This window comes from Harpia harpyja, chromosome 2, assembly GCF_026419915.1.
Source record: "Harpia harpyja isolate bHarHar1 chromosome 2, bHarHar1 primary haplotype, whole genome shotgun sequence".
In the NCBI taxonomy this organism is placed as follows: Eukaryota; Metazoa; Chordata; class Aves; order Accipitriformes; family Accipitridae; genus Harpia; species Harpia harpyja.
The window spans coordinates 8,819,610-8,844,616 of record NC_068941.1 but is presented as its reverse complement, the minus strand read 5'-3'; the positions used below and the strand labels follow the sequence as shown (position 1 = coordinate 8,844,616).

Below are 25,007 nucleotides of genomic sequence, written 5' to 3'. Positions count from 1 at the left end.
CTTTGCACTCCTCATTTGTGACTCAGAAATAAAGATCTTCAAACGTATTGGTACTAGAGGAGTGGTGTCCCAGGCCAGCATGTCTCACCCATTTCTTTCTGTAACAGGAAGGGGAAACGGAGGGTGCTGGACATACCTGGAATCACAGGATTGTTCAGGTTGGGAGAGACCACTGGAGGTCCTGTGGTCCAATGCCCTGCTCCAAGCAAGGCCAGCTATGAAGTTAGATGAGGTTCAACGTATGTTGTCCAAGCAACTTTTGAATGTTTCCAGGGACAGGGATGCCACACCACCACTGTACAATCTCTTCCAGCACCTAACCGCTCCCATTACCAGAATAATTTCCATCACATCCAATGGGAATTTACCTTACGACCGCTGGCGGCTCTATTCCTTTTGCTGTGCGCATCTGAGGAGTATCTGGCTCCATCTTCTGTTTTTGAAGGCATCAGCGAGATCCCGCACCCCCTTCCCACCCCAAGCCTTCTCATTTCCAGACTGGAGTAACACGGCCCCAGATGGATTTTGCACTGCTAACCGATACTCTTTGACACAGGTTGTGGTCTGCGGTGTAGACTCACAGTCTGCTTGTCAATGGGGGATGTTTTCACCAGAACGTGGGACGATACGTTACTTTTTAATGCAGTGTGTCTTCCTATTAATTTTGTGGGTTTTAAATTATATAACTTTGATGAAAAATATTGGAAGGTCTTGAATCACAAGTCTAGATTTCACTTCTTTTAATAATTTATCCCTCTACCAGAAATTACAGGATTTCAAAACTCCATTATGTTTTCCTTTTCATAGGTATACGAGAGAACACCGAGTAAATCTGCCACATCCCTGTCCATTTTCAGCTGATTAGTCATGAGGAGAAAACATCCCCATCTGAGATGGCAATGACAGTTCAGCTGTAGCCCTCTAGAAGAAGATGGATAGGGGCACAGTTCCCTCCCTCATCCCACGGGAAAGAGAGAGGAGTGTCTCTCTGCAAGCTACTAGCAGAAAGATGGGTCACTAAGTCCAATTGCTGGCATGAGATATATCTGGAGGCTCCTGTACACTGAAGTGAGCAGCGCAGACTGTTTTCCTTTCCACATAGTTGTGACTTATAATAAGTCCCAGATCTTGAAACAGGACTGTGCAGTTCCGATGATGAACCAGGGGAATTATGCAGCTCGCTCCTCACGACTCTAATAACTTTGGATGATTGTTTCACATGATTCACTTGGAGCCCTTTTCTGATCTTCATCATGAAAGAATTAAAAAAAAAGGCAGAAACGGATCATACGTTTAAGTGTCAAAAACATCTCTCTGCTTTTCAGAAACAGGGAAACAAGGAAATCAGTAAAATATACTTTTGCCTATCATAGAAAGTGTCAAAATTTAGAGTAATGCACTACAATTTGGTAAACTGTAAACTGCATTAAAGTTATGCCATAAATTTTGTGTAAGTCCACACTGCATATTATTTTCCTTTAACAAAACTGTTTGATAATCTCAGAATGCTTAACTGGCATAATGCAGTTCTCAATATGTTTGGTGTTACATTTAAAAGATTTCATTTGTTAAAGTTTTCATGTGTTATTAAAATCACTGCTTGGATGTGGTACAGTTTGTATTAAAGGATAATATTCAAACTAAACATACAGCTTTTTAACAGATGTTTAATTACAACAGCTTCTCAAACTCCAAAATCATTTGTGGATCTCTTGTTATTTCAGATGAAACTACTTATATACAAATGTGGGCTACTTTGGCCCATTATCTTTTCACTATTGTGGGGTGAGATGAAGTTGGCAGTATTTTTAGCCAAAAAGAGTAGGTTCCTCATTGCCGGTTCTGAGACAAGCTGACCAAAAAACTGAAACAAATGAGTGACAGATAAAACCCCCTGAATTGTTATCGTTTTTCTAAGTTCTTTAAACAAAATACTACCAATTCAAAGTGTAACCTCAGAACTCACCTTTCGCCTGCAGTCTTAACTTTTTCACTCTTTGCATTCTCCAGCAAGTTGTCTAAGTTTGATTTACTCTCTTATAAATATACAAGAATGCAGTTATTTATTGTTCAACTGCTGCTTTATTACAGAAAGCTCTTGTTCTCACACTCCTAACTATCCATGTACTGGAAGGCTTCAGCTTTGAGCGGAGGTGGAAGTCTTGGTTAACAAACATAAAACCAGTTGCTACTAATAAACCCCTACGGACTAAAATACAGTTTTAGTACGTTATTAGAAATCTAAAAGTAGATTTGGTACTTTTTGACGTTATCTTAGGCTCCACAACATCACAATACCGTCTCTCCTGCATCCTCCTGAGATAGGTGAAACCTGCTGGTTTTCAATCATACCAAGGTCACTCATGAAATACAAGAGGGATATGCTGAATGCTTCTCTCACCTTTGGTGAAATTCATCCCTTTGTAAGGGACAACCACACTGGACTCAGTGGGACCTCAAGAAGTGTATTGGGCTTGTGCTGCCCCTCTGCAGAGAGATTAATTTAATTTCCACAGTGATAATAGTGCTGCCTTCACTGTGGATGAACTCCGAATGCGCCATTTTACATCATCACCTTGCTTCTTAAAGCCCATTTTCTGAATAAAAAGCTGGCAGAAGTGAAGATCAAGAAGTGGAAGTTAAGAGAGAGAGAAAAGATGAAAGGTTTCCAATAACACACTCTAAAGATTTTAAATAAATATTTTAATTCTATTATTGGCATTTACAGGTAGAAAGCATACAGTATGTTACAATTTTATCAAAATGTGAAAAATATGGATGTTACATAAGTAACAAATGTAAAAAAAGTATTTTTCTTACCTTCCCTGAAAGTAAGAAAACTATTCAGCATAGGAAAATATTGATATAAAAACACAGCTTAGGTAAAAAAAAAAAAAATTTGAAGTTTTTACACAGTACGATAGGTTCATCAGATCTGCATGAAGATGTAAGGACTCTGTGACGTTCTACTTTACCAAAAACTTTAGGGAATCTGGGACAAACAGTAAGCTACATTAATGAATCTACAAGTAGTTTTCCCTCATATCCGCTCCAAAATGCTAGAGTGCAGTAATTTTCTATACAATAAATAATTCTTCAAAGTTTCCATCATAGAAAATCATATAATGCAGAAAATGCCACTCCAAGGTCACAAAGGCTAGGCAGTGCTTTAATAATAATTATGATAATACTTATTATAGTGCTTTATAATGTCTAAGCACTTCAGACGAGTTAACTAATTAGTCCTCACAACACCCCTGTGAGGTAAGTAAGTGTTTTTCCTACCTTTCCATAGTACAGATGGGAAAATGAAATCCAGGGAGAAGCACGGACTGCAGCAGCAGCACAGCCGAGATGAGAGGCCAAGAGATGTGGAAATCGAGGGGTTTGTCCCTCACTCCTGTTGATCGTGCTGCTGGGAGCCAGGCTACATGGCTGGGCTGGGCTGGGCTGACGAACGTCAGTCGCTCCCCTCCCACTGGAAGCACTGAGGGGGGGCAGGCAGGGACCAGGGTTAAGCATCCCCAAATATTTCATAGAGATTCAGAAGCTCTCACACAACTTTGTCAAAAAACAAAACAAAACAAAACAAAACAAGGGGAAAAAAACCGCAAACAAACAAATAAACAAGCTGAAAAGAAAAAAACCTCCTAAAGTGCTGACTGGCTTGAGCTGCTTCTAGCACCTCTTGTATGGAATAAGACTTACAGCACTGTTGCCAGCAATTATTCAAGCTGATTTCATCCATAAAGTTACATGTGAGCAACTGCAGGATCTGGTAACTACGTTTTCTGAGACACCTTACTACTGTAATTCCTTCATTCACCATCCTTCTTCCATGCACTTCTCAAGGAAAATTAAATCCTCAATACTCTTGCATCGTAAAACATGTTAGTAGCTGGAGACAATATGCACATCCTTCACAATTAAAAAAAATTAGTTCATTTTCAGAACAAAGCATTATTAATTTAAGACTCACAAACCGAACAATGGTAAATAGGAAACCCTTTTCAAAGGCTGCATGCCGAATATCTTGTTTTCAAATACAACGCATGCAGGAGAAATAAATTCATCCAAGCATAATTAAATTAAAAATGTTTTAAGTCTCTTTCAGCAGCATAATGGTTATTATTTTTAAAGTCTCCTCCAACCAAACTGGCCTGGGGTTCAAATGCTGACCTTTGCTTTTCTACAACCATATAATGGTTTGACCGGTCCCCGTGGCTTTGCACTGCGGCAATACCGGGAGACAAAGCCTATACATACTGCTCTGCTTCCCCGTCCTTGGAAACAGGCTTCGTTGTACCACCTTTGCCATCTTCACTCGCTGCTGCTGCCGCTGCTGCTGCTGCTGCTGCTGCTGTTTTTTCAGGAAGCGATGCCAAATCTTTGAAAACATCCACATAATGCCCAAAGCCCGGGCCCCAGTTCAAGAGGTTGTCCCAGTTGAAGGTTCCCGCTTGCTGCCCCAGCTTCACGGGCAGGGAGCTCTCCCCTGCGCTGGCGGTGGTCGCCTGTGCCCCCACCGGCCCCCCCTCGCCTCGGCGGCCGGGGTACCGCCGGGGCTTCAGCCTGGCGCCGTAGTTGTCCTCGTCATCCGCATCGGACTCATTGACCTGGGATAACTTGGGCATCCTGGAGGTGTACGCTATGGGCTTATCCCTGTCGTACTCCATCTCTGAGCAGGTGAAGGACTCGTGGGAGTCGCTGTCGGAAGAGGACTCGGGCGCGGGAATACCATCGGCCGGGTTCCTCGTCCGGGACAGCGGCCTTCTGCAGTCCTCCTCAGAAGAGGACCGGCCGTGGTCTGCGCTGCAGATGCTGGGGTTTCTGGGGCGAGGGGTGTTCAGTCTCTCCACCTCTTCGATGGACAGCCCCACCGGAGGAGCAGTCTCCAGAGGGATCTGCCCGATGGGCTGCTTCAGGCGGCTTCCCGGTCGGGAGCCGTGGCTCGCCATGGTCTGTGGACTCTTACTTCTCCTCCCCAGCCGAGTGGCATAGTTAAAAATGCCGGGCTGGCAGACATCGTTGTGCATCTCCAGTGGGCTCCCTTCCCTTATGGCGAGGTGCAGCTCTCTCGCCGGACTGTGCCTGTAGAAAGTCGACGATTTGGAGAAGGGCGCAGGGCTGTGCCGAGACAGGGGGTTGGGAGTAGGGCATGCCGAGTGGCTTAAAGACGTTGTCCTCAAGCCCTGCCCGTAGGCGGGCTGGTAGGTCAAGCTGCTGGCTCCCAGGGGCATGGGGGACTGCCGTGCGAAGCCCAGCGGGCTGTGCCTCTGGATGGAGAACTTGGGCGTGTGGCTCCGGAACTGCTTGTAGTGCTGGATGATGTCGGCGTCCGAGGGGGCGATGCTGCTGGCGTTGTCGATGTCATAGTGCTCGATCTCGGGCTCGGGGGAAGCCAGCGGGGCACTGGGGATCGTCTCGGGGGCGTGCGGGATGTCGGTTTCGTCGTAGATGAGATACGGGTTTTCTCTTTCGATGATATCGGGTTTTGGGTTCCCTTCGGGCTGCTTCCTGACGGTCATGTCATCGCCATAGGGCGGGATGTTGTCAGGGTCATCAAACGCCACGTTCTCGCTCCCTTTTTTCTTCTTCTCCTTCGTTTTCTTCTCCTCTTTCGGGACTTTCGACTTCTTTCCTCGGCACTGGTTGCAGAGGATGAGGCTGAGGACCAGCAGTGCCAGGACCGTCGCGCAGCTGCCCACGATAGCCGGCACAGCCCAGAGGGGCAGGGACAGCTCGGCGGGGTGCAGGGACGGGAGGCAGACGTGGCCACCATTGATCCCTGCTCTACACTCGTGGCCTGGGGCGCACGAGACCCCCAGGCACGCCACCACTGCCTCGCACGTCCGTCCCGCGTACGCCTCGGGGCAGCTGCAGGTGAAGCCGGCGTGCGCCCCGGGCTCGCAGCTGCCCCCGTTTTGGCAGGGGCTGGAGGCACAGGCGCCCGGTGGGACGCACTGGTAGGCGTACCACTGGTTGATGCACATCAGCTCACCCCAGCAGGGACTGCTGGCGCAGACGTTGGGGCCGCGGCAGCCGATCTTCACCGAGGGGTCTGTTTTGGAGAGAGCGGCGAGGCTGTGCTTGCCAGTGAAGGGAAGGCTCTCCCCGCCGTACTTGATGTAGGAAATGCAGCCATCAAAGCCTAGGAGGAAAAGCAACAGTCACGTCGGGACCTGAAGACTGAGTCTGCACTGGCAACAGAGGCCAAAGACACTCTGAGCATCAACGTCACGCTAAAGGGGCAACCTTTTGGATTAGCAGATGGCAAGATCTGTGGCGTGCCTCTAGCCCCCTGAAGTGGAAGGGGAAACAAAAACACAGAAGCAACAAAATGGAAACCCCGACGCTACAACGGAGGCGACAGCCTTATTTCGTGATGTGGTTTTAAGCAGCGTGCGGGGTAAATCACGCTGTTGGTTATGGACGTGAAGCCTCCATATTTTCATGACTGAATTTTACGTGTACTGAGCTTACGGTTGCTTTCCCACATTTTTACCTTGTGTTGTGATTAATGTAGAAATACCTGCAATATTAACCACACAACGGCGCAATATCTGAGTAACTTCACTTATTTCCCTAGAAGGATGGCCCACTCACAGATGTTTCAGTACCTAACAATCTGTACTGAATCCTCTAGACTCAGGTGTAAGGAATGTTTTGTTGCTTCTGTTAAATATTTCCTCTTAGGTTGTAATGACTATTTTGTTCATAAACTTTTGATAATTTTGGGGGGTTCATATTAGCTAGGAACTGAAATCTGCTTTTAGGCAGAACAAGATTAAGTAAAGGCTGGTCATGCCTGGAGCTTCTGACATAAATTCTATACACGCGCCTTTTAAAACTAATGATTTTCACATCTAAGCTGTGCATAGAAATGGAGATTAAAGATAAGGAAGTAATTAAGTAATTTCTCTGAAGATCTATGCATGGCACTTACATAAATGATACCAAGATATCTTGCAAACAGTATTTGATTCTTTTAAGTCTGCCAAATAAGAATTCAGAAAGAAACCATGGTTTTTAACTTCAACACTAAGATTTCAAAGCAACGATAATATTCTTAGGTGAGTAAATAAAATGTACCAAAACCTGCAATTAAGATGCTGAAATTAACATATCATGTTTTCCAGAAGGCCTGTAAGACATTTTGCACTCCCGTTGCTTTCATTAAATCTGAAAAAACAGGCAATTGTAAGCAGAAGCCTAAATACAATTTGAAATGTTGATCTGGCTTTTAAGAATTATATAGGCTGCGCAGGAGCAGGAACTACTGTCCAATTAGGAAGTACCTACCTCAAGCTTGGAGTCTGGGAATAAAACTAAAATCGTGGAAAAAACATAATATAAAATGAAATGAAAAAATGCATTTTGGGTAAAAACAGATTGCTCACACATAGACTCAATGCTGCTGCTCACTGAGCAGATTAGATCTGAGGTTTGCAATGCACATGGATAGTTTTGTGATTGTAGCGTGCTTATCTTACAGATAGGCTCATCGCAGGAAGTCTGAGGGTTATATTCTCAGATCTTTATTATAATGTAGTTTCCCCTTGAAGCAAAATTAGTTTTCTAAAATACTAAGCAATGAGCAAATGGTTGGATTTTGCAGAAACATTATATTTTCTAAAAATATATTGTTAAACTGACTCAATTTTCAATTTAAAGACCCATTTCACTGAAACCAAATGAAAGGCTCCATTGTTCAGTAAATAAGCCAAGAATTCAAATGGTTACCATAGGAAAAAATCTATTCTAATAGTATTTAATGTCTTTAAAATGAATTTGAACAAATATTCCTTCTAATGACTTCATTCAAGATACTTAAATGTTTTTGTTTCCTAGTTTTCCCATATTTCTAAAACTTCTTATCATCCACACAGAGAAACCTGTGCGCAGCTGTCTTGGCTCTGCTAGCAGAAAACATTAGCTTCCATTCCCCTTTGCTTGTGTGTTTTCCCATTTCCCGTATTCTGAGCTGAAGTTGCCTATCGTGCTTCAGCTAAGCCTCCTGTCTTACTGTCTCCTAAAGTCACGGTAATACTTTCATGTCTCTGAATTTGGAGCGACCTTTTCCCAAACTTCCCACAGCTTGGTTGTAGTGCTACCCTGTCAGTGGTGATGCCGAGTTTGAGTGCTGAGAGAGCCCAAGGAGATGGGATTATCCCCGGCCTTTGTGCGGCGGTTATGTGTGAGGTCGCAGGAGAATCCAGCCCTTTGCCAGCCTAATAATTCTCTGTGTTACCCAGACTTAATCCTTTCTGCAAGGGTTTTAGGATAGTGCAACTTTATGCTGACCTCTACTCAGAGCTGAGACAAAATGGTATGCAGAGATGTGTTTGTAAATTATGCTCTCAGTGTCCACATGTGTGGTTGTTGGAGGAAACATATTTATTTCTCCTTAACTTCTGATGGGTTCTCCTTGGGATGCTGTGTGTAGTGCCAGGTTTATAGGAGGACATTATCCAAGATCAAGTTTATCAGCTATTATCAATAAAAATAATCAACAAGGAGAAGGAAAGTGCCACTACTCAGTTCTGAAGCATCACACTTGGGTGAAACGATAAGCAGGAGCAAATTTTCCACGCATTAGTAGTGTCAGAGAAAGGTTCATTTCTGCAAACACATTGCTGGAATGGAAAAACAGCCACTATGAATGGTAACTTTGTGAATAACTGTGGAAATCTCTGTAAAAATGCGTAGCGCAGAGATAAACGTCATGAATAGGTACTCTGTCAGGAAATAGCAAATATACTCAACTTGTATGAGGTGATATCACAGATTTATAAACTTCAAAGTATGTTGTTTTAAAATTTGAACACCCTCTGATGTCAGAAATGAAATACGAGTGGGTATCAACATCAAATACGTTTCACTGAGAGATGCAAGTCGTGTGGTGTAAAGGGAAATGAAAGAGCCTTCTAAGTTTTGCAAGCATGCTATTTCTGTATTTTTTCCATTCTGAAAGAGATGTGTTTTCTTTCAGCATTACTTATATTTTCATCTTCTGTTTTTACATTTTCAAATGAAGAAGAAATGGAGGGTTTAGGTTCAGGTGGGAGCCCAAGCAAAATGGATGATTACCTTGCCACATGCTTGGTGGTCCGTTGCAGCAGTGACAGGATAAACAGCAATTGGGATTTTGTCAGGTCTACCCAGCTTTGAAAACTTTATTGGATATACCAGCTTCACAACCCTGGAACTGTCACCCATGTATGTTTTTGTCTGCCTTTAACAGTACTGCAGATATTTTTGACTCTGAGTTCATGCAGAGTTTTATACCTCCCCCTTGTAAATCCTTGGTATGTTGTACACAATGTAATCCAATATTAAAATAAAATAAAATCATATGAATAAGAGATTTTGGATTGTGTATTCCTAATGGAAGCCAGACATTCCTAATTTGTCTGCCACAGCATCAGGCAGTGGTGAGAAGTTAGTGTCCTCAATTTTCTTTGTTCCAGCTTTCCTAAAAGCCTCTGACTTTTCCATGCATACGCTGCTCATAAAACATACATGTAAAAAGGGTAAAGGTTAGCACAGCATCCATATGATTTCATACCACATTTCATACAAATTCACAATACACAGATGTGAAGTGTGAATTTGCTCCACTCAACGATCCTTTAGCTGGTCACAATTCTTGAAGTCAGGAAGATTTTTCAATATAAAAACTCTGTGAAACTAACGCCTGCATTGTCTGGAGTATCTCACAGTTTGTAGCTGAAAATCACTTCCATCTTTACTTATTGCTGGGGGAATGATATGAAATATATGTTATCTACTTCTTTTGCCAGGGTCTAAAACAGTTGCTTTAACTCTTAAGGGAGACTGATTTACTTCTTAACAGCTAGATGTCGGTCAGAGGGTGGTTCCTTATTGTCCTCGGTTTCTGTTGCTCAGAATAAATCCTATTCTTCATTTGACAGCAGGATAAAGCAGGAGGAAGTTGGAGTTTCAGAAAATATTTTAATCATATTAATAAGAGGCTAAATCCTGCAGTACTTACTGAACCCCTACAGAGACAAAGTTCTCATTTAGCATTTTTGCCCAAGTAAAAGATTTGCCTTGATTTTCCAGATTCTGACCCAGGTAAAGAATAGACGCTTTCTTCTCCATTAGCATAACAAAATTATAACAACTGATTTACAGACAAGCAAGCAAACCCCACCCCCCGCCTCCAAAAAGCCCTGCAGATGGAGTGCCTGCTTTTGGAAACAACAAGCCTGCAACGTGTATTGAAGGAACAAAGTTTGCAATCCTTACTCATTCAAATTGCAGTTTTTCTGGCAAAGGATGGAAGTATACTAATTACTGATAAAGAATTACAGTACTTTCTGCAACCTTTAAGCAAACAGAGACCCTTTGTCTGTTCAAATGTGCTTATGTGCACCATATATGAAAAAAAAAAATTAATAAAAATTACCTGCAACTGTGCTCTTGAAAGGTTGGCTTGATGAGATTCCACCCAAAGAAATTGTAAGAACATTTAGTCCACCAAAGTCTTGTGTGGCATGGAGAATGTCTCGGCTATGAGCCTTGTCGACCGACAGGATAGTAGCAGACCCGTTTTTCTCAATGAGTACTGAATGCCACTGACCATCCGCAGCGTACACTTCTGGGATATTTCTTTCCACTTTCCCAGCAATTCCAGCATCGGATACGTAATGCACTTTCCCACCTTTTATCTGATCAGAAGAATACAAAATGCATAATTTTAAAATGATATATACATAACCACTCCTATACACACATAACCGCTGCAATGCCTATTCAGTACAGCTACAGTAACACGCAGCTTTGGTTGTAATAGGAAGCCTGGGTCTATTTTTCCCCAAATAATTGGTTTGTACTAAAAATGCATTAAGTATTTAGTACTAAAAATTTGGCTGCAATTAAATACATCATTGCATCTGTAGAAAACTTATTTTTTTCGAGCTGCCATCCACTCATTCCTCAGCTAATCACATAAGAGAAAAACCTATTGAGAGGCCAGCAATAGGGCATGCACATGACAAAACATTTTAACCAATAAAAGAATAATTCTTCCTCCTTCTTCGATGCAAGTGTGGAAAATGCTTTGCAGAGAAAACAAATGTTGTCCTTGCCCAAAAAACCCCTTGCATCTAGTTTTCATTATGACACAGTAGGAGTATATATGGCATGGCAGGACTTGAGCAAGATCCCCATTTCATATCTGTTTTTTCTGCTAATTTGCATTTTGCAGAAAAATAGTTGTATTTTAGAAACCTTTCCGAAGAGTTGCAAAGTGTATTGTTTAGTGTGAATTTTCAAATGGTGCTTACTCAAGCAAACTGCTTTTTAACTTGTGAGCTGTTAGGAAAAAAAGGTACTATTAAATTCCATGAAAATTTTTTTGGCTTTTCCTCTAGGAATGACGCCTCACAATTCTACTGAATCATGAGATGCAGGATTTCAAACCTCTTATTAGCTCAATATTAAATGATCCCAAAATGAGATCAGTGCAAATTCTGCATTTAAGCTATAGGAATTTAAAAAAAAACCATTATCCAAACCTGCCAGCTTCTCAAATATTGCATAAAAGTTGGGTATGTCAGCTGACCTCCTCAGGGCGTACAGAGTTGTGTACAGCTCATATAGGGTGGCTCTGCAACTTGTTGCAAGTTTCCTTCCATACTCTGCATGTTTAGGTCATACATGTTAAAGATGATGACTATTTCTCCTCCTGTGTTCCTCGCTGTAGCTCGGTCGGCCCGTGATCTGTAACACGAGCGTGCAGAACGTGCACACACATCATCCAGGAAAGGTTGAAGCCCCAGGTTTGTTGAAAGCTCTCTAAGCTTCACATGCTTTGTTCCAGGAAAAATAACGTTCACCTGGGAAGAACTGTGAGGTGACACACCGGCTACAAAAATGCTGCTCTCGTTTCCAGAAACTGTTAAATGCTCTGGATTTACTTCTTCAGTGATGCAAGCTGAGGACTTTGTTCATACAGATCAGCTTTAATATGGCTGCAAGACCACGCTCATGTCTTGGCAGCAGCCCGAGCTAAATGTATCTAGCACGTATTCCATTTGGATCAAGAAATACAATGGTTAATATGTGCACACACTTCATTTATAAATGCAGTAATTTGGACTATTTGAAAATGTATTGTTTGAGGGACTCTTTGATAAAGCTGCCCCTCAGAGACAGGATGCTTTTGTTGCTGGCAAACACAGGTGGCATACATCTAAAACTATCACACAGTCCAAAGAAAATCCCACATTTGGAAATGCAGTCACACAGACTATTATAACATATTAAACACCATTTGCCACAATCAAAAGTATTTATAAAAAGATTAACCGGGACGAATATATACATATATTTATGTCTGTAACCTGCAATTGGTTTGTTAGTCTTATTTTGTCTTTTATGCTCCATGAAAATACTGCCTTGTATTTTGGTCTTTATGTAAATGAAAAGAAATATACCGTATCAGACAATATCGTCTAAGCTTATGGGAAGACTAAGCACAGAATTGTAACTTTTAATTCCACATTAGAGAAGAATTGTAGAACTATTTACCTGTCAACAACTGATATTTTCCATACTGAATTATGACTCTCTAGCTCTATTTCTGTGTCTTTAAAATTACATGTGACTAATGCTAACAGACTCATAAATAATATACTAGTGGCATTTGGAAAGTAAACTTTCCAGAGACAAGACCGGTCCATGACTTCTTCAACCAGGAAAAAATAAGGAATGTTCTTCTCGGTTCCTTGAAGCATAACATATTTCCAAATTTGAAACAAATGCTGATGCTGACAATATTGAGTAACACCCATTTCTGGGTTTTATTCAAGTGGTAGAGCAACTGACAAGTAGAATATAATGAAAAGAATGAACCACTAAAGCAAACATATTCCTAACTGCAAGGATGATTCAACTTTACCAACATTCCGAGTCTCCTTTACCAAACAAATTGCTTATTTGTCTTAAATCTGAGCACTAGTCTTTACAGATTTATAGCCCACTGGATGAGATATCATTTAAAAGAGCTATGTTCTGATTTATTCCTGCAACTCGGTATGTGCATAGAATCACAGAATGGTTTGGGTTGGAAGGGACCTTTAAAGATATCTAGTCTACCTTGCCCCCCTGCCATGGGCAGGGACATCTCCCACTAGACCAGGTTGCTCAAAGCCCCATCCAGCCTGGTCTTGAACACTGCCAGGGAGGGGGCATCCACAGCCTCCCTGGGCAACCTGTCCCAGTGCCTCACCACCCTAACAAACAGATATGTTAGCTCATATAGGTAACCTGTCATCCACGTTCTCTACCTGCACAATTCATAGATCTTAGAGCTACAGTTATGTTAATTTAATCTGATTTCAGATGAGATTTCCAGCTAAAACAAGGCAGGCAACTTCATCTTTAGCCTGCTGTATTTAACCCATTACTTCTAACTGAATCAGCTGCAATGCGTATTATTTGTGGGACAATAAGTTGTGACAAGGAGCTTTAGTAATAAGGAATCCCCTACCCTCTTTCCTTTGTGTGGGTTGGGGGGGGAGGGCATTTTCCATCTGAATTTGACCACTGTTTAATTTAATCTGCTAGGTTTTGTATCTTTCCCGGATTAAGGATCCCTTTCTATCATAAAGACCTCTCTTGGGTTCTTTGGGGAGAGTTTACATCCATCATTTAGTGAATCAGCTGCTCGCAATCTCAGTGGGTCTGATTTATTACCATTTCTTTAATTTTACCCCATCCCAGCTACACCAAAACCAGTTAACTACAAGAGGAAAAATGCAGAGGCATGGAAGCAGCCACAGGACTTGTAGCTTTTCCCTAGCACAGTTTAATATTAAAAATACATAGCAGGTTTTCTCTGAATGCTTACATTTTGGATAACAAGCATATTAAAAGACCCCAAAATCAAGTTATAAAATGGTCTGTTTTGAAGACTGACAAGAGTTGCAAACAGAAGTCCCTAAAGCTCATCTTCTGCACTGGGAGTAGACTGAGATGCTATGGAGACCTATGCGTGGGTTGGCTTCACTGACATCTTGGGCCACTGCCGAGGGAAGTGCTCGTCGTGATACCTACTCCGGGTATGAGCGTCAGTGCAGAAGCCATATTGTATTAACTACGGCTAAAATTACTACAGTTTTATTAACTAGCATCATCTGGGAACTTTTCGGCAACAATCGGCACACTGATGTTACCTCTCCTTCCTCAAACTTCTGCATCTGTTACTAGGCAAACCTCTGCTCTTTGCTCTTGCACAGCTGGGTCTGGGACTTGACACCCTCTGCTTGCTTGTATAACTTCACCAATATTAACAATAATAAGAGTGTTTGCATAAACACACCACTAGTGCTTTCAGCCAGGAAAGGCAACTCTCTTTTTCTTTTTTTTAATAATGCCTATAGCGCTGACCTCGCAAATTCTACTAGGGAGAAAAAGGTAGTATTTGTTTTTTTCTCTCCAGAACTCAAAATTATGAGATCTTATCTGCTAATATGACTTGAGGCAGAAACTTCCTATCAAATGATGTGGTAAAAGCATATGCCAGGGAAGTAATGCAGACTTGTTTCTTAAATGCAGCCAGTGTGTCAGGAAAGGTCTGTATCTCTGATCAGGCAGGTGGAGAATATCCATTGGGCTGAAGCTTAGAAAGTGTGAATTTCTGTATGAGTTTCTTTAAAAGTCAGGGAAAAAACTTGGAAAGCCTTACAGCAGTCAAGGAAACTTGGAGCTCACACCAACCCAATAAAGGGGCTTGCCAACATCACTGCTGTACTCATTTAGAGTTATGAGTAAATGGACTGAGTCATAGCCAGGAATTGAACCATTGCTTTCTCTTGAGAAAGGTAACTTCTGCAGCAATAAACTCTTTGGGAAGAAAACAAAACTGTGTGGCATTTGAAGCATTAATTCAGCTACGTATCTCAAAATAATTTGATATTGACATTGGTCTATGGGTAACCTCATGAATTCAAGTTATCCCTCACTTCCTAGTTTGATAAGCATGAGCCACGCTAGTAGGAATTAATGAAAACTTTTTGGCAATTGTTTGCCAGCTGAAGGAGGGTCTGGGTTCAAGGCCTGAAAAATTAGAAGATAAAAGGCCAATAACGAAACAATTTGTTCTGTAGAGTGTAACTTAATGATGATAACAAATATGGCAATGAGTACTGCTCTTGCTGCCTTAAAACAGTCACTATTTGGAGTCTAGACAAAACTGATTAGATACAAAACCATCAAGATCTTCTGATACCTTGGCAAATTGCAAGGGAATTGTTGAGAAGATGAATGATACTGGAGCAGTGCCTAGCCTCAGTTAAAGACCTAATATTTTATAAAGGAAACAGCAAGAGTAATGGAAAAATGTGATTTTGATCACTATGCATGAGGCAGTCCAATCAAATCAAACTCTGCATTAGCTGTAATCTTACCTTCACGGTAGTGAAGTTGCTGCTTTCCTGGACGTGAACTAAAATGCCGTTCTCGCTTCTTGTCCTGAACTTCACTTCCAAGCGGTCTGCGTTCGGGGGTCCTGGGCTGGCGCCTCGAGTGCTGTGTCTCATCATGTATTCTCGCTTCTTGTTTGGGCTCATGTGGTAGTCAAGTCGTCCTTTGCCTTCTAGCGATAAGGCAGTGTCAGCAGTAATATCTGGGACAAGGACGGGGAAATACTGAGTACGCAGCTCGTTACAGCTATTGCGATCATCTGCCTAATAATGACCATTTTCTTTCAGAGCAGAGATGAAGTTCAGAGCAGGTCAGAGGGGAGAGCAGGAGTGGATGGCAATTTCAGCCCCTCTATTCTTTGGCTTCAACCAGAATGTGTGTTTGAGAGTGGGAGTGTGCTAGTAATTTACTGCTGCTATCAGTCAATAGTAAATTAAAACTCACTAGGGAACAAGTGAGGGAGTAGGGAAAAAAATTTGGCTCTCAGAACTGTAATTCCTTCCCAGGGATGTTACTGTTTCCATTACTGCAAGCAGGGCTTCATGATGTATTGAACTCTAAGCTCTTCAGGGCAGAGATAATGACTTTCTATTTGTTATGGCATAAAAAAAAGAATAAAAAATGGCAGAGCATTGACTACCAAATGCTGTTAAAATTATGGCTAAATTCTTTTGTAAACCGGCGCAATAAAAGCATATAAATCAGCTAAACAATAATGGGACATGTAAGAAAACAAAGCCCAGTCACTACACTACAACTACATGGAAATAAATCACGTTGCTCTCCTAGACAATCCCGTACTGATTTACAGAGCTATCCGTATGCGAGTTAATAACCCCAGAGTGTAAATGGATTGCTTTCATTTACATTTAGCATATTTTCTTGCATGTAATCTGATGGTCATTTGATAAAAAGACCTAGAGTTCAGAGAAGCCATAAGCACATACACACAATGTTTACATGAAGGGAAGGGTTTTCCCTTGCCCTCTTACCTCCCCATAGCAGACAAATCCCTCCTACGGGATAGCTTTATTTTAGTTACTGATTATACATTATTGGGAAGCAGTAGTTTTAAATGAGTGCAAGTTACCTGAAATGTGATATACAGACCAGAAAACATAATATATGTAACTTGCTACTATTTTTAGCTCATGAAAGGACAATAGTCCATTGTGGACTTTTCCTTCAAAATTATTTAAGAGGCAAGCATGCTGCTTGTTTTCATTATTTTATAAAATTCATTATCCCATGCCCCTGAAAAGAAACTCTTAGTAGCATTTGGTTAAACCATAGTTAGATGTATATTAAAGAGAAGGACGGTAAAACCCCCTCCATACATTTTTCGCAGTGCTTTCCCGTCAGTCCTTCTTTGCAGTGACACTGCTGCCATGACCAGTGATCAACACAGGTGCCACCATGTTGGCAGGGGCTGGTCGTGCAAGCGCCTTCTAGTCTGGGACACCTGAAATAAAGCAGAAAAGTAGATGCTGAAGAATGTGTGCACAAATAAGCGGAGCAAACGTGCTGGGAAGCATCCTGTGTTTGAACGATACTCCCTTTCTTCCCCCCTAGGGATGCAAAAATGGAGAGGCTCTTCCCCGTAGACAGCTCGTGTTTCTAAACAGATCCCAATTTTCAGTGTCAAGTTATAACAGTCTTATGAAAAGAAGCGAATTCAGAGACAGTGAAACTCCTATTATCTGTTATGCAAGAGAAGAAGAAACTCTTATAGGTGCTTTTTATGCTGCAGAACTCCAGACACTTCATCTCACAACGAACACTGCAAACTTGGGGGTTGAAAGAGGAAGGGTGAGCTAGCAAATTTGGATGAAAGACTGACATTACTGCTACAACTGTGACTTCAAATACTGAGATGGAAAAACCAACAGAATCAGATAGTTCATAATCTCTGAAAGATCACTCGGAGGATATGAGGGAAATTCAGTGATACTTGAGAGGCAAAGTGATAGAACAGACATTGTGGATTAAAAAGAAATAAGTAGAGGGTTAGCAAATAGTGCGAGTACAGTCAAACCCAGGCAAAATTTATAAAGAAACCCAATAACAGGGCTACTCTATTTCAGCCTGCAAAGCAACATTAAAAATAATTGGCAATAGAAATCTAATGATGTTGCTTTTTTGAAGCCTCTGTAATCTTTTGTGAACTTTTCATCCAAATTCACTTTCTTCCTACATTTTTCACACTTTACAATAAATTCTACAGTCATTTTTTTACAAGAAATAGCTGACGGTGTCTGAATGGAATAGCGTCTGACTTTCCTGATGGCTTCCTTTATTGTAAACGCAGTCCATTCGATACCATATATAGCAGACATACTGATCTAAGATTCCTTGAGCTGCCAAAGCCTGGCTGGGCTCCAGGGGACGTCCGTTGACTGCAAACTCCATTATACAGCCCACAAAATCATGGCTTTCCACCTGTCCTCTCCTTTGAAGGATGGGCTCTACAGACCTGATGCCACCAACAGTAACTCGATTTGGTTGTACATCGAGAGTCCTATAAAAGAGTCAGAAAAATAATTTATCAGTATCAGACATTAAGATAGCAATGACAACACAGGAACTGTAACCATCAGCTAGTCTGCGGCTAAAAATTCCTCTTCCAAAATGCGTATTTTACATTTAGAAGGGGAGACAGAGAGGTCAGTAGTGCTTGAACGAACAGTTATAATGGGTATGACTCTAAGTTCACACTCAGTTATTGCATGTCAAAACTTCTGTTCACTTGACTGAGCAGCGTGCTTGAAATCATAATGTTTTTCACTCAATTATCGTTTAAATTGTAGATGATATTTAAATAGCTGTAAGATGGATTCATTATTTTAAAAAGATATAACACCTTTGCTAGGGGGGAAACCACGTGTGACAGGAAATATGATTGTGATTATTGTACGAAATTAGCCAAAGTGATTGCAATTGAAGTTATTGTTATCTCCAAAGAGGATCTAAAGATGTGACAGAAAGGCTTCTGAGTTAGTTACGGTAAACAGAAGAAATAAGGTTTGTTCTCTGTATGGGCCAATATTTAAGAAATGAAAACTGTAAAAGATGACATCTGGAAATTACTGAACACAACATCAAAGTAATTACTCCTAATATTTTTTTTTAAAAGAAAGCAGTAATCAGGTGATATTATTTCTTACACCTTTATAAGAAATGAGAGGTGCAGCTTAAATAAATAAATAAATAAAAGACCCCAAATCAAAGCCCAAAACTGAACGCTGGAGTGAAATATAGGTGCTACTAGAGTAATAGCATTTTAAGCCTGAGCCTGGTTTTGGCAAGATAGATACGATTCAAAATGTAAAAGTGGAGGAGGCTTTGCTAAAGATTTGTAGCACTAAATATTGTAGAACTTCAAACTGTCAAAGAGTAGTGCTGTATATTTAAGAGCCAGTTGATTATAACAAATACATTTGTGTTTTACTGTCAACTAAGATTTACAAGTTGTCAGTAATTGAGCATCTGATACCCTAATTTGTTAACTCTTTCTAGATCATGATGTGAAATCCCATAGCATGAGGCAATAAGTCTTATCCCCATTTAGACCACAGTGCAGACTATCCATGGCCATACATTTCTTGTGTGCCACCAGAGCCTGGGGACACAGACAGAGTCAAAAATCGGGGATTTGTGAATAAACTCCTTGTCATGAATAAACTCCATACAGAAAAGTAGATTGAGTTAGCAAGTAGCAGTACATGTAGAAAATTTAATTTGCTTCTGCAAAGACGGGAGAAAATGATGCTTGGGAGCCTTGCCTTTGCATGCCTCTGAAGGAGTGCAGCTGAGGTATCTATCCCTTGCTTGAGGCTGGGCTAAGGGCATGTAATCATTACTCCAAATTTCTCTGGCTTTAGAGGGTGATTTCTTTTTCATTTTACTTTTCATTTTACTCCAAAAAAACCCCCACAAAATGAAGAATTATTTACCAGTCAGTAGAAACAGCCACATTGCTAACAGTGCAGTAGCCTGGCTCCTGATCCTCAGAGCAGGAATCCACTGTCAGTGATGCTGCCTGCAAAAGCCACGCACACGAATATGCTGAATATTACAAGGTTGTAGTCCCTAACCACATTAAATATTTATGATTAAATATGTTATATCAAGGACTTGGCTAGAATGGAACACTTGTATATTACTGTGTCGCTCGGGATCGCAGGGTGCTTCAGAGCCACTGATCAACTACATTCTGCATCAACACAGTGAATACCAAGAGTGAGCTAACTGACTGCTTCATACAGAGAATCAGTTAAACACAAAGTTTTCAGATATGGGTAGGGTTTCTTTCATGTTTGTTTGCTTTACTCCTTGAAACTGCAGTTATTTTGGCTCATAGCGTATCCTACTCTTGATCTGAACAGAGAGCTGTTCCCTCCAAACACAAAGGGCATTCCTTCAGGGGCTTGACCGTGACATTCAACATATTGCTTGAACTTGATAAAAAACACGTTACAAAAGCTGGGTGTACAAACACTGACATTACTAGTTAAAAATAACAACCAACCACTCAATAATACTTAAAAGATTAACCAAGTGGACCTGATTAAGTTAACCCTTAGGCTGATACGTCATTAGGGACGTTTGCCCCACGTTCATAATGGTGAAATGTGTGGATACCTGCACTGGGACCAAGCTGACATTCAGAGAAGTACCAGGCATCACCAGCACTTAGAGCGGTCTTCCTCTTTATTATTATCTCCAAGCCCTCAAGCCCCAGACAACAGGGTTGCCTCACTGCCCATCTCCGTCGTTTACACTAAAGTGAATCATGGCACTTTTATTTGGAATCTCTAAAAGTCTAACCAAAGCTTTCACTAAAATCATGAAATAATTCCTGCTGATTTAAAAAGGAGTTTTTATTTTATTCCATATTTAGCAAAGAATTTTCCCCACAGCAATTTATTAATAACAGATGCGCTGCAGAAAAACCTCCTGAAGGTTAGTTATTCCTTAAAACAAATTTTCAGAAAAATAAACATAATCTCCAAATTGTACATATCAGCTTCTCATGTTTCAACTAGATGTGTGGCACAGGTTTACAGCAAATTTAAATCAAACAAACATCACTTTTAAAAAGGCCTTGGTTTATATTTTGATTTAGATTACTCTACAGGAGCTGAGCAAACAGCAATAGCTATCAGTACATCATTACTCTGCAATGGCTTTTTTTCCTGCCTGCAACTAAGTTCACTAACAACGTCCTGTTGAAATCCCCATAGATTGTCCATGGTATTTCCAAACACATACTGTGAGCTGACACATTATATTGACCAAATACATTCACAGCTCTTAGCCCTAAATCATACAGCCCTACAGTATGCCTAAATTGTTCAATTTGCTATTTTTAATGAAAGCTTATCTTGAATTTCTTTCCATACATAATAAGCAAACTGCTTCTCCCAAGAAAGGTCAGTCTGCAGTTCCAAAGCAGATTATAGCCCTGTATAAATGAAACAATTCATAGAAAGAATAATAAGCTGGCTGGTCTGTATGCCATCACACGCATACATATTTTCCTTCTAGCATATGAACAACAAAAAATGAAATGAGTTTTTTGTTCTTAGCTCAATCAGTGTAATCTCCCTAACTTACATCGCTATGCACTGTGAAAGCCAAGTTACAACCCCAGCTGAAGGGCTAGATACTTGAGAATATATTTTACTTGGACCAGAGTTCATACAATTTATTTTCTAATGTTAGTCAAATGTTCCTGCTTGTTACTTAAGCATTACTCTACGGTTACCTTGCCGCATTATGAGACTTTCTATCCTGTCACTCTGCAATAGCTCAGGACTGACAACTTAATGATTTTACCAGTTTCCGATAAAATCCCACTGTGCTGTAGGAAATGACAGATTTGGAATCCTGAAGGAGGGCTATTTTATACAGTTTTGGACACCTGGGAGACATTTTTTCTGCAGCAGAAATATCTAAGACAAAGGCGATTCTTTTCACATACTGTGTTTGTAAACAGCTGACATTACTGAGAAGGTTCAAACATTAAAAAAAATATCACACAAACGTGTAGGTTGTCTTAAATGTTTGCTTTCAGCCTGAAGCACTCATAACTGAAATTTTCTGTAAATAGTCCTTTTTATGTTATCTCTTCTTCTATAGTCTAGCCCTCTGGCATATCTAGAAGTAAAACATTTTCCTGCTCTATTTTTTTCCGGTTGTTGCGATTTTTAGCGTGTGCTCCTATACTTAGCCATTTGAATCTTATTGATAGAAATATCACATTAATTTAGTTGCTAAAATGGGAATCTCGTGCTTTTCAAGATTTAGGTGCATCTTTGGGCTTTACCGTTTGGAAGCTGTGATACATATTATTAACTATCTGATATTAAGGCACGTTAAAACAAAGTCATTACTCAAATCACAATTATCTTCATCTTATTTGGATATATAACTCCTACAAACACACACAAATTGGATTTGCAAATCCAGCTGAAGACTAAACCATACCCCCTTCAATAAATGGAGAAATCAGATCTTGCACTATGCAACTGAAATGCAGTTTCAGACTCAAGACTTTCTAAGAGAGAAGAAAAAAACACCATTTAGGAAGGTCAGGAGACAACCCTGGTCCTACAAAGAACCCCAGACCATAAGGCAATACATCCCTGTGCTGCTCTCGGGACACTCGTGCCTATGGACCTCTTACCCTGGACCTGAAGCTCTTCAGCAGGGCGCTCCAAACAGAGCAGCTTAAAAATAGAAAAGGGCTGTATCTCAGCACCACTGCCTTCTGCAGCAGTTTGTGAGGGGAAATCTCTACAAGGACTCAGGGGGAGCCACACTGGGTAGAACAGTTTATTCTTTTATTCCCTACATCACTTCTGGCTTGAAATATATAAAACAAAATGTGGATCCCCAACCATATATTATTCTTATATGACTTTAATTTCAAACATGGGAAGAATATGGGATTTCACGTATGCTGGCCATTTCTGCCTGAGAAGAGAGCTGTTGGGCAATAGTTACTGATTATTGATGGCAAATAGATTTGGTTTCATTTCTAGCTCACACATTGTGGAGTCAAAAAGCTTGGCTTGAACTCAAAGAGCATTTGGTTTATGTTCTGCTTTGGAAATATTATTAAAAAATGAGAGAAGAGGAATACAAAACATTTACTGGAAAAAAAATGCAGGCAGGAGAGGGGTCAGAGTATCAGGCATATGGTGATCAGTTGTCCCAGTCTAGTTTTTGGCAGAATTCCTCCCCTCAGATGCTTTCTGGGGGACAAAAAGAAAAGTAACTTCCCTCCTTCCCCCCAAAAAACCCTCTCAATGTAGCACCTTTGAACTTTTTACATGTATGCTACAGAGGAAAAACAGGCTTCCAGTCTGATGAAATGGGTAAAATCTCCAAACTAGCTCAAAGAGGTCAGGGATGCCTGGAATTTTAAGTTTGTCTGCTTCTATTTTCCAAATGTTGAGAAAAATTATTTTGAGGCTTTTTGTAGTTACTATGGTTAATTAGCCTTCCCTAATAATAATCCCTGTAATCTGTGCCAGTTAATTAGCCTCATGTGTAGTAATTTACTTCATTAATTATTCCTGGTTCTCATTTTTCACATTAAGAGTACAGGGCATTGCACATGTTTTTTTAATTATTCTTTATCATCATCATACTAAACAAACCATTATAGGTCTTGGAGTAAGACAGAAACAAGGGAGGTTTTTTTCCAAAGTTGGAGGTTCTGCTAGCAAATGCAACGTTACTAATTTTATGTTCCTCTGAGTTCATGTGGAAGCCAAAGTGACTTGGCTGAACTTGTCTTAAATTCTCATTTTAGCATTTCTTACCATTCCAGCCCTCCGGGCAATAACTGTGTGAAATTGTCCATCAGACACCTTCTTAGTTGTGGTAAGCTTGTATGTGCCACTGCCAAGATTGTAGGAGAATCTTAGCCTCTCTTCTGCTATTTCCAGGGCCAGAAATTCTGCCCGCTCTCCGGTTTGGTTATCATAGTTATACAACATTAAGGCGTTACTTTTTATAGTGGCAAACTTTATATAGATGTAATTATTGTTTGGATCCATACTGGGAAACTCCATATACGACAACTCTTCAAATCCATAACTGTTCAGTTCACAATGATTCCCAAAAACACCTGCAAAATGAAAAGTAAAATCTGGTATCAGGTAGTTTTTTCCTCACTGTGCATTCTCCCAGAAACAAAGTATTTATGCGCTCTAGACATGGCTATGATACACAGGCTCTTTAAGAAATGTCTAATGTATGATTAAAAATATACAACTTGAACAGAAGAATCCTATTACCCATAGGTGGGTGGTGAAGTATATATATTTAACTTAAATATTGAGTTACAAATGATAGTTACATCTATTGAAAAACAAAGTACATTTCATTGAGCTCTACGGTTTCTTTAGAAAACAAAAAAAGTGAGTTTGACAGCTATGTCAGATATGGTTGTTAATTATCATCAGGCATTTGTTAATCCAGTTAAGGAAATAAATTTGTAACTTGAGCTTACTTTTCTCTTTATAGCTGTTATCTGGACTGTTTCTCAATCGGTGGTTCATTTTTTATATATACAATATAAACCTATGTGTGATAAAAACATTATGCCTTCTCGTATTTTTATTGATCTGAATATTTTGGTGCATTCTATATATTTCTTTTCAGATCTCTGTAATGTAATTTCCCTTTTTTTTTTTACTGCAGCAACAATGAGAAAAAACTTACTTAATTTATGAATATTAGTTACATTTACAAGGGACTATGACTATATAGGAAACGAATAAACTCTGAGGAAACATAAAACAAAGGAAATAAAACAGAATAAAGAAGTTATTCCACATGATAGTAGAAAACCATATTCAGAGGTAGTTAGAAATGTGTATTGAGAACCATACTTTTGTGTGAGATTTTCAGCAGCCTTAAAACATTGTAGATGATTTCTCAGGTTTATCTAGTTTTTGGTTAATCTGTTGCATTTACTTTCATGCTTTTCTATATAAACAATGACAATTCTGGATTAATCTGCATTCAGAATGAATCTTGCTGCAATTATATCATGATACCTTAAAATATCTGTGTTGTTTTCTGTCTTTATTGCGTTCATTCCACAAGCGAAATTTGGGATAATTAAATTCTAATAATTATTAAACTTTTTTGGCGGTACTATACACTTCTCTGATTCTTGGAATAGTACTCTGGTTTTGGAACTCAGAACTTTATTAACATACAATAAATTGAATGGGCAAGTACTGGTGGGGGCTAACAAAGCTGTTTTGATTCGGTCAGGTTCTTTTAATCAAATCTACTAAATATAAAAGTGCCAATATTAATGTTGTGCTCCTCACTTGCAGAAAAATGCGGGCGCTCTCCAATTCTTGCTTTACAGATATTTTGACAAATTACGCAAATTTCTCAAAAGAAAACCAAGCCCTCTCCACTCAATATCATCCCAAAGTGATGATATTATGACGACTTCCTTGCACTTAGCAAGCGCGTAGGATGCAAGGATACTGATGTTATTTACAGTGGTCTTACTCTTCAGC

The 25,007-nt window shown here is 40.3% G+C and overlaps 1 protein-coding gene across 1 annotated transcript in view; it reads right to left on the bottom strand.

Annotated features, from left to right (window-relative positions):
• Positions 1-2,723: 2,723 nt before the first annotated feature.
• The window catches only part of FAT4 (FAT atypical cadherin 4), a 150,151-nt gene continuing 127,867 nt past the window's right edge, over positions 2,724-25,007 (bottom strand). Inside the window, exons 11-17 of the mRNA XM_052814907.1 lie at positions 23,286-23,593; positions 19,407-19,492; positions 17,792-17,971; positions 16,791-16,915; positions 15,438-15,655; positions 10,433-10,694; positions 2,724-6,151 (exon numbers count right to left, since the gene is read on the bottom strand). Coding sequence (XP_052670867.1) covers positions 4,257-6,151; positions 10,433-10,694; positions 15,438-15,655; positions 16,791-16,915; positions 17,792-17,971; positions 19,407-19,492; positions 23,286-23,593 — 3,074 coding nt within the window. The 3' untranslated portion in view covers positions 2,724-4,256. The remainder of the gene's footprint in view (positions 6,152-10,432; positions 10,695-15,437; positions 15,656-16,790; positions 16,916-17,791; positions 17,972-19,406; positions 19,493-23,285; positions 23,594-25,007) is intronic.